Source organism: Seriola dumerili, unplaced genomic scaffold, assembly GCF_002260705.1.
Source record: "Seriola dumerili isolate Sdu_G_001 unplaced genomic scaffold, Sdu_1.0 BDQW01000783.1, whole genome shotgun sequence".
NCBI lineage: Eukaryota > Metazoa > Chordata > Actinopteri > Carangiformes > Carangidae > Seriola > Seriola dumerili.
This window is the reverse complement of record NW_019175038.1, coordinates 429,567-438,114: the sequence shown is the minus strand read 5'-3', so window position 1 is coordinate 438,114 and position 8,548 is coordinate 429,567. Positions and strand designations below refer to the sequence as shown.

The window sequence follows — 8,548 nt, the reverse complement described above, 5'->3', positions numbered from 1 at the left end:
CACACCGAGACAAAGGTTAGCACAGTTAGCATCTTCTCAAATGTCTATAAGGACAAAATGAAGTGATGACATTTTATATCCAAATGCAGAGGCAAAACAACTGTGAGGTGGTGATTCTAGTTTTAATTACTAAACTACATGTTCAGTCACTTAATGACACTCAATCCTGTAATTCTGACTCTTAGACCCAAAAACATCTGTGACACATCTAAAACCAAAAACTACCAGACATAAAAACAGCAGTGGGAACACATTTTCTTCATTTTGTGTGTGTGTGTGTGTGTGCGTGCGTGCGTGCGTGCGTGCAGGAGTGTGGTGCAGGTGTGTGATGAGGTGGAGTGTGTGGAGGAAACTCTGCTGAAGAGACGAGCTGAACTGCGCCAGGCTGACCGACTGTTGCTGGAGGCTCAGAGCTGCATACACACCACCAGAGACAAGGTACGCACACACACACACACACACACACACACACACACACACACACACACACACACACACACACACACACCTCTAAGGTCCAGCCTCTGTGTGTGTCTTTTCCAGGCCAGCTCAGCTCAGTGGGAGGCAGATGAGTTCCAGCGCAGAGCTCAGGACAGCGCCTCCTGTCTGCTGGAGGCCACGCAGCACGTCAGGTAAACTCTCAGACTGACCTCTGACCTCCAGACTCAGATCCAGTATCAGGTTTGATTTAGTGATCCTTTGTCATGTATGTGTCACATGTATGAACTGATGTCTCAGAGAGCTGCAGGAGGAGGTTGGGGATCTTAGGAGGAGGAGGGAGAAGGAGGAGCTCACTCTGAGGGAGGTGAAGGAGGCGCTGAGGAGCAGAGATCAGGAGCTCCAACAGCTCGGCACAAAAATACACTCAGCTACAGACAGGTAGAGTTGAAGACACTGAGGCGATGGTAGAGCTGTCATTATAAATGTCATTATAAATGTCCCTCATGTTACAGAGCAGAGAGCAAGACACTTCATTTCTTCATTGTCAGGTTTTTTTTAAAAATTTTAACTAAAAAGTCACAAAAATATATAAAAAATAGATTTAAACCAGGTTATGTTTGACAGTGAGTAACTTAACTAAACTTAACTAAACTAAACTAGGATAAGACAAGCTAAGCTAAGCTAAAATAAACTAAACTAAGATTTGATAAACTAAGATAATCTAAACTAAACCAAACTAATCTAAACTAAACTATGTCACAGTAAAAGCTCTTATGAATCAGAACAGCCTTTTTCAAGGACTTTTACAGTGAAGAGGTTGGGACGATTTTAATGTGAGGCAGCTGTAAGGTGGGGGGCTTTTATTGTGAAGAGGATGGAGGTTCATCCACTCATCCACACAGACAAATTATCTGTTCATCCATTCATTCAGTAATTTGTCCATTCAACCCATCATCAATCAATCAGTCATCCGCTCAAATCAATAATCTGTTCATTCTAACCAACCAAACTAAACGTTAAAATTTAACGTGTGTGTGTGTGCAGCCTATCGAATGTGCTGTCAGACTGTCAGGAGGCCCAGAAGTGTCTGGACTCGGTCAACAGTCAGGTAACCTCACATCTAAAACTATGTTTGTCTGATCCTTTAATTAAAATATAATAACAGTCACTCTAACGAAGGAAATTACTTTAAAGACACTGTTTCTCTGTGAAGGTGGAGCAGCAGGAGCAGAGGTTGGTTCAGAGGAGGGAGGAGCATCAGGCGGCTCTGAACAGAGTGAGGGAGGTCAGAGAGGAGGAGCAACGACTGCAGAGCACAGTCAAGGTGAGGAGGAGGAGAGAGGAGGAGACGGGAACCTCTGTCTGCTGTGGAATCTGTTAGGAGCCCCTGATGTTCTGAGTGATTATCTTATGTGTGACAGACACATAGACAGATAAACAGACAAAGAGACAGACAGACAGACACAGACAGACAGACACACACAGACAGACAGACAGACACAAAGACAGACAGACAGACAGACAGACAGCAAACATGAAACTGTTTCAGCTCCATCGTCACATGTTTAATGAAAAACAGTGGAAACTGTGTGTAGGAGCTGTTGGAGCAGCAGGAGGAGCTGTTGATTCAGAAGAGGTCTACTGTTTCAGCTCTGAGAGAGGAGGAGCGGAAACTCCTCACACTGCAGTCTGAAGTCAGCACACACAGAGCAGGTAACAGCACACACACACACACACACACACAGGGAGGGAGGTTGGGTTGTATGTATTGGTAAACATTTATTTAAAACACTCTCTGTTGTTGCTCCAAAATGTTTGAGGACAGTTTTCTGAGCAGGTTTTTGCAGTGATGAATCGTCTGTGTGTCTGAGTCCAGAGCTGAAACAGGTTCTTCAGGAGCTGCTCTTAGAGCAGCAGGCGCTGGAGGAAGTGAAAACCAAACGCACGCAGGTTCTCCAGCGGCTCCACAAGAAGAAGGATGAACTGGACAGGACGAAGGAAGAGTTGGACAGGACGATGGATGAACTGGACAGGAAGCAGGACGAGGTGGACAGGATGAGGGACGAGTTGAATGGGATACTGGAGGAAGTGGGCAAGAGGAAGGACGAGGCGGAGAGGCAGCAGCAGGAGCTGGACAGGAAGATGGATGAACTGGACAAAATGCAGGACAAAGTGGACAGGAAGAGGGAGGAGCTGACTGTGCTGCTACAGGAAGTTGAGTCCCACAGGAAAGAGGTGGAGTTATGTCTCAGAAACACAAAACAACAGCGAACAGAACTGCAGGTAAAATCTGAATTCATATTATTTATTCCTCCTGCAGCTTCATTAGAAAACAAAGTGTTTTCTTCCATTTATCTAAAGTTTCCCACAGTTTCACATTTTCCTATAAATCAACTAAAATCTAACTATTGTGTCATACAGACAATGTAACACAAGTGCTTTACAGAATCAAGGCAATAAGAAAAACAAACTAGACTTAAAGGGTAGGTCTTGAGTTTGCTGCCCACAGGGCTTCAGGGAGGCTGTTCCACTTGTCTTTAAATGAAACAGCTCTTTCGAGGAAATTCCTTTAGAAAATCTGAAATGAACTCAACACAGCTAACAGCAAAGACAGTCTCACTACGTTGTCATTATTTTCCATGCGATTAGAAACTTAGGAAATAACAGACCTGTAAGTAACTCCGTTGTCAGCAGGTCAACTAAAGGTGCAAAAATGTCAAATTTCTGTTTATTTGTGGTTATAAATTCGATGCAGCAAAACCAAAACCATGCAATGCAACACATATGGATTAAAATACATGTTTCATTGGATTTAAATGGATCTCTGACAGTTTTTCCGTTCATACAGTTTTAGGATTTCTCTTTAAATCAACAACATTTAAACTACTCTTCGCTTTCTAACTATTATATCCATAAAATAAAGTTTTATTTTTTAATGAATGCAAAGCAAGAATCTGCAAAAAAGGAAAAATACTATGGAGTCAGAAAATCACAGTGTGTTCACCCGCTATCAACCAATTTAATACTCCCTACTTTAAATAGTTTTTGCATACATGCTAGTAGCTATAAATGTAAACATATACATTATGTGATTATAAGTGTATATGTATGTGCAGAATACATGGGTATGTATAGTAGTATTTAGTATACGCAGTACTACTGTTTACTACTTTTCCAAATAAAAACTAAAATAGACAAAAGACTGAGGGGAGATGATGTTTGCAGGAGCTGCAGGAGGAGCTGAGGAGGAGAGGGGAGGAGAGGAGCAGCCTACAGGAGCAGTGTAAACACCTTGAGGCCAGACGGAAGCATGCCGACCGGTACATACTCACATACAGTACATGCAGTGTCAGTGTTAAACATACTGTCTGTATAAATGTGTTAATAAATGTATTTGGATGTAACAAATAAGAGATGAATAAGAATGTTCAGTTTCAAAAAACAGGTTCATAAAAACTTGTGACACTGTGAAAAACTGTGGGTGGTGTTATCATGTGTTGTGTATTAACAGTTATTGTCCAGTAAATATAATATGCTATCAAAGGGTGATGGAAAATATAGATATTAATGTGTTTCTGTTTTTCTGTGTGTGTGTGTGTGTGTGTGTCAGGTGTCTGTCAGCGGTTGAGGTGGAGCTTGCTAAAAAGAGGGAGGAGCACAGCCAAGCACAGCTTCTCCAAAAGGAAGTTGTCAGAGATACAACAGCAACTCGGGAGCAACTCAATGGTATGACATCATCAATGATACTATACTGTCAGAGGATTATGAGTTTGAACCCCACCTGTGACCATCCTGTGTTGAATTTTCATGTTCGTTCTATGCCTTACTTTTTATGCTTTAATTTGCTATCACATTTTATGATCTTTTTTTGCCTTACTATACTATGACGTTTTTGTGTCTTGCTCTAGTATGTCTTTTTTTGACTTTTTATGCCTTACGTTTTTTTTTACTTTTTATACCTTATTATACTATGATGTTTTCATGATTTTTTTTGCCTGACTGTATTATTACATTTTTATTCCTTATTATACTTTGATGTTTTCATTCTTTCTTATACTATATTTTTTTTATGTTTATATTTACTATACTATGACTTTTTTTTTTACTTTTTTTACCTTACTATACTATGACTTTTTTTTGGACTTTTTTTACCTTACTATACTATGACGTTTTTTTGATTTTTTATGCCTAAATATACTATGACGTTTTTTTGACTTTTTTTTTACCTTACTATACTATGATGTTTTTTTGACTTTTTTTGCCTTACTATACTATGACGTTTTTTTGACTTTTTTGGCCTTACTATACTATGACTTTTTTTTTACTTTTTTTGCTTTACTCTACTATGACTTTTTTTTGCCTTACTACACTATGATGTTTTTATGACTTTTTATGCCTTACTATACTATGACTTTTTTTTTACTTTTTTTGCCTTACTATACTATGACTTTTTATGCCTCACTATACTATGACGTTTTTATGACTTTTTTTGCCTTACTATACTATGACGTTTTTGTGTCTTGCTCTAGTATGTCTTTTTTTGACTTTTTATGCCTTACGTTTTTTTTTACTTTTTATACCTTATTATACTATGATGTTTTCATGATTTTTTTTGCCTAACTGTATTATTACATTTTTATTCCTTATTATACTTTGATGTTTTCATTCTTTCTTATACTATATTTTTTTTACTTTTTATGCCTATGACGTTTTTATGACTTACTGTAGTATGTCGTTTTCAGACTTTTTATGCCTCACTATACTATGACGTTTTTTTGACTTTTTATGCCTTACTATACTATGACGTTTTTTTGACTTTTTATGCCTTACTATACTATGACGTTTTTTTGACTTTTTATGCCTTACTATACTATGACGTTTTTTTGACTTTTTATGCCTTACTATACTATGACGTTTTTTTGACTTTTTATGCCTTACTATACTATGACGTTTTTTTGACTTTTTATGCCTTACTATACTATGACGTTTTTTTGACTTTTTATGCCTTACTATACTATGACGTTTTTTTGACTTTTTATGCCTTACTATACTATGACGTTTTTTTGACTTTTTATGCCTTACTATACTATGACGTTTTTTTGACTTTTTATGCCTTACTATACTATGACGTTTTTTTGACTTTTTATGCCTTACTATACTATGACGTTTTTATGATTTTTTTTTGCCTAACTGTATTATTACATTTTTATTCCTTATTATACTTTGATGTTTTCATTCTTTCTTATACTATATTTTTTTTACTTTTTATGCCTATGACGTTTTTATGACTTACTGTAGTATGTCGTTTTCAGACTTTTTATGCCTCACTATACTATGACGTTTTTTTTTACTTTTTTTGCCTCACTATACTATGACGTTTTTATGACTTTCTGTAGTATGTCGTTTTCAGACTTTTTATGCCTCACTATACTATGAAGTTTTTATGACTTCTTTTGCCTCACTATACTATGACGTTTTTATGACTTTCTGTAGTATGTCGTTTTCAGACTTTTTATGCCTCACTATACTATGAAGTTTTTATGACTTCTTTTGCCTCACTATACTATGACGTTTTTATGACTTTCTGTAGTATGTCGTTTTCAGACTTTTTATGCCTCACTATACTATGAAGTTTTTATGACTTCTTTTGCCTCACTATACTATGACGTTTTTATGACTTTCTGTAGTATGTCGTTTTCAGACTTTTTATGCCTCACTATACTATGAAGTTTTTATGACTTCTTTTGCCTCACTATACTATGACGTTTTTATGACTTTCTGTAGTATGTCGTTTTCAGACTTTTTATGCCTCACTATACTATGAAGTTTTTATGACTTCTTTTGCCTCACTATACTATGACGTTTTTATGACTTTCTGTAGTATGTCGTTTTCAGACTTTTTATGCCTCACTATACTATGAAGTTTTTATGACTTCTTTTGCCTCACTATACTATGACGTTTTTATGACTTTCTGTAGTATGTCGTTTTCAGACTTTTTATGCCTCACTATACTATGAAGTTTTTATGACTTCTTTTGCCTCACTATACTATGACGTTTTTATGACTTTCTGTAGTATGTCGTTTTCAGACTTTTTATGCCTCACTATACTATGAAGTTTTTATGACTTCTTTTGCCTCACTATACTATGACGTTTTTATGACTTTCTGTAGTATGTCGTTTTCAGACTTTTTATGCCTCACTATACTATGAAGTTTTTATGACTTCTTTTGCCTCACTATACTATGACGTTTTTATGACTTTCTGTAGTATGTCGTTTTCAGACTTTTTATGCCTCACTATACTATGAAGTTTTTATGACTTCTTTTGCCTCACTATACTATGACGTTTTTATGACTTTCTGTAGTATGTCGTTTTCAGACTTTTTATGCCTCACTATACTATGAAGTTTTTATGACTTCTTTTGCCTCACTATACTATGACGTTTTTATGACTTTCTGTAGTATGTCGTTTTCAGACTTTTTATGCCTCACTATACTATGAAGTTTTTATGACTTCTTTTGCCTCACTATACTATGACGTTTTTTATGCATTTCATGCCTTACTATACTATGACTTTTTTTTTAACTTTTTTTGCCTCACTATACTATGAAGTTTTTATGACTTTTTTTGCCTTACTATACTATGACGTGTTTATTACTGTTTTTGCCTTACTATACTANTTACTCTACTATGACTTTTTTTTGACTTTTTATGCCTCACTGTACTATGACGTTTTTATGCCTCACTATACTATGACGTTTTTTTGACTTTTTATGCCTAAATATACTATGACGTTTTTATGACTTTTTATGCCTTACTATACTATGATGTTTTTTTTTACTTTTTTTACCTTACTATACTATGACGTTTTTATGCCTTTTTTTGCCTTACTATACTATGACGTTTTTTTTTACTTTTTTTTACCTTACTATACTATGATGTTTTTATGACTTTTTTGCCTTACTATACTATGACGTTTTTATGCCTTTTTTTGCCTTACTATACTATGACGTTTTCTTTTACTTTTTTTACCTTACTATACTATGACGTTTTTTTGACTTTTTTTTACCTTACTATACTATGATGTTTTTTTGACTTTTTTTGCCTTACTATACTATGACGTTTTAATGACTTTTTTTGCCTTACTATACTATGACTTTTTTTGACTTTTTATGCCTCACTGTACTATGACGTTTTTGACTTTTTATGCCTCACTATACTATGACGTTTTTATGAATTTTTTGCCTCACTATACTATGATGTTTTTTTTTACTTTTTTTACCTTACTATACTATGACGTTTTTATGACTTTTTTGCCTTACTATACTATGACTTTCTTTTTTACTTTTTTTACCTTACTATACTATGACTTTTTTTTGGACTTTTTTTACCTTACTATACTATGACGTTTTTTTGATTTTTTATGCCTAAATATACTATGACGTTTTTTTGACTTTTTTTTACCTTACTATACTATGATGTTTTTTTGACTTTTTTTGCCTTACTATACTATGACGTTTTAATGACTTTTTTTGCCTTACTATACTATGACTTTTTTTGACTTTTTATGCCTCACTGTACTATGACGTTTTTGACTTTTTATGCCTCACTATACTATGACGTTTTTATGAATTTTTTGCCTCACTATACTATGATGTTTTTTTTTACTTTTTTTACCTTACTATACTATGACGTTTTTATGCCTTTTTTTGCCTTACTATACTATGACGTTTTTTTTTACTTTTTTTTACCTTACTATACTATGATGTTTTTATGACTTTTTTGCCTTACTATACTATGACGTTTTTTTGACTTTTTTTTACCTTACTATACTATGTTTTTTTGACTTTTTTTGCCTCACTATACAATGACGTTTTTATGACTTTTTTTGCCTCACTATACTATGACATTTTTATGACTTTTTTTGCCTCACTATACTATGAGATTTTTATGACTTTTTTGGCCTTAATATACTATTACTTTTTTTGACTTTTTATGCCGTACTATACTATGACTTTTTTTTTTACTTTTTTTACCTTACTATACTATGAGGTTTTTATGACTTTTTTTGCCTCACTATACTATGAGATTTTTATGACTTTTTT

At 34.9% G+C, this 8,548-nt stretch overlaps 1 protein-coding gene and 1 long non-coding RNA gene across 2 annotated transcripts in view; both read left to right on the top strand.

The window, feature by feature from the left end:
* Nucleotides 1–383: 383 nt before the first annotated feature.
* On the top strand, nucleotides 384–775 carry LOC111236933. Its single transcript, XR_002665740.1, has 3 exons — nucleotides 384–438; nucleotides 544–632; nucleotides 739–775. It is a non-coding gene; the product is annotated as an uncharacterized LOC111236933 (long non-coding RNA).
* A 794-nt stretch (nucleotides 776–1,569) lies between these two features.
* LOC111236963 (trichohyalin-like) overlaps nucleotides 1,570–8,548 on the top strand; it is a 24,031-nt gene continuing 17,052 nt past the window's right edge. Inside the window, exons 1-6 of the mRNA XM_022765887.1 lie at nucleotides 1,570–1,575; nucleotides 1,655–1,765; nucleotides 2,037–2,154; nucleotides 2,318–2,724; nucleotides 3,667–3,761; nucleotides 4,052–4,167. Of these exons, the coding sequence (XP_022621608.1) occupies nucleotides 1,570–1,575; nucleotides 1,655–1,765; nucleotides 2,037–2,154; nucleotides 2,318–2,724; nucleotides 3,667–3,761; nucleotides 4,052–4,167 (853 nt within the window). The remainder of the gene's footprint in view (nucleotides 1,576–1,654; nucleotides 1,766–2,036; nucleotides 2,155–2,317; nucleotides 2,725–3,666; nucleotides 3,762–4,051; nucleotides 4,168–8,548) is intronic.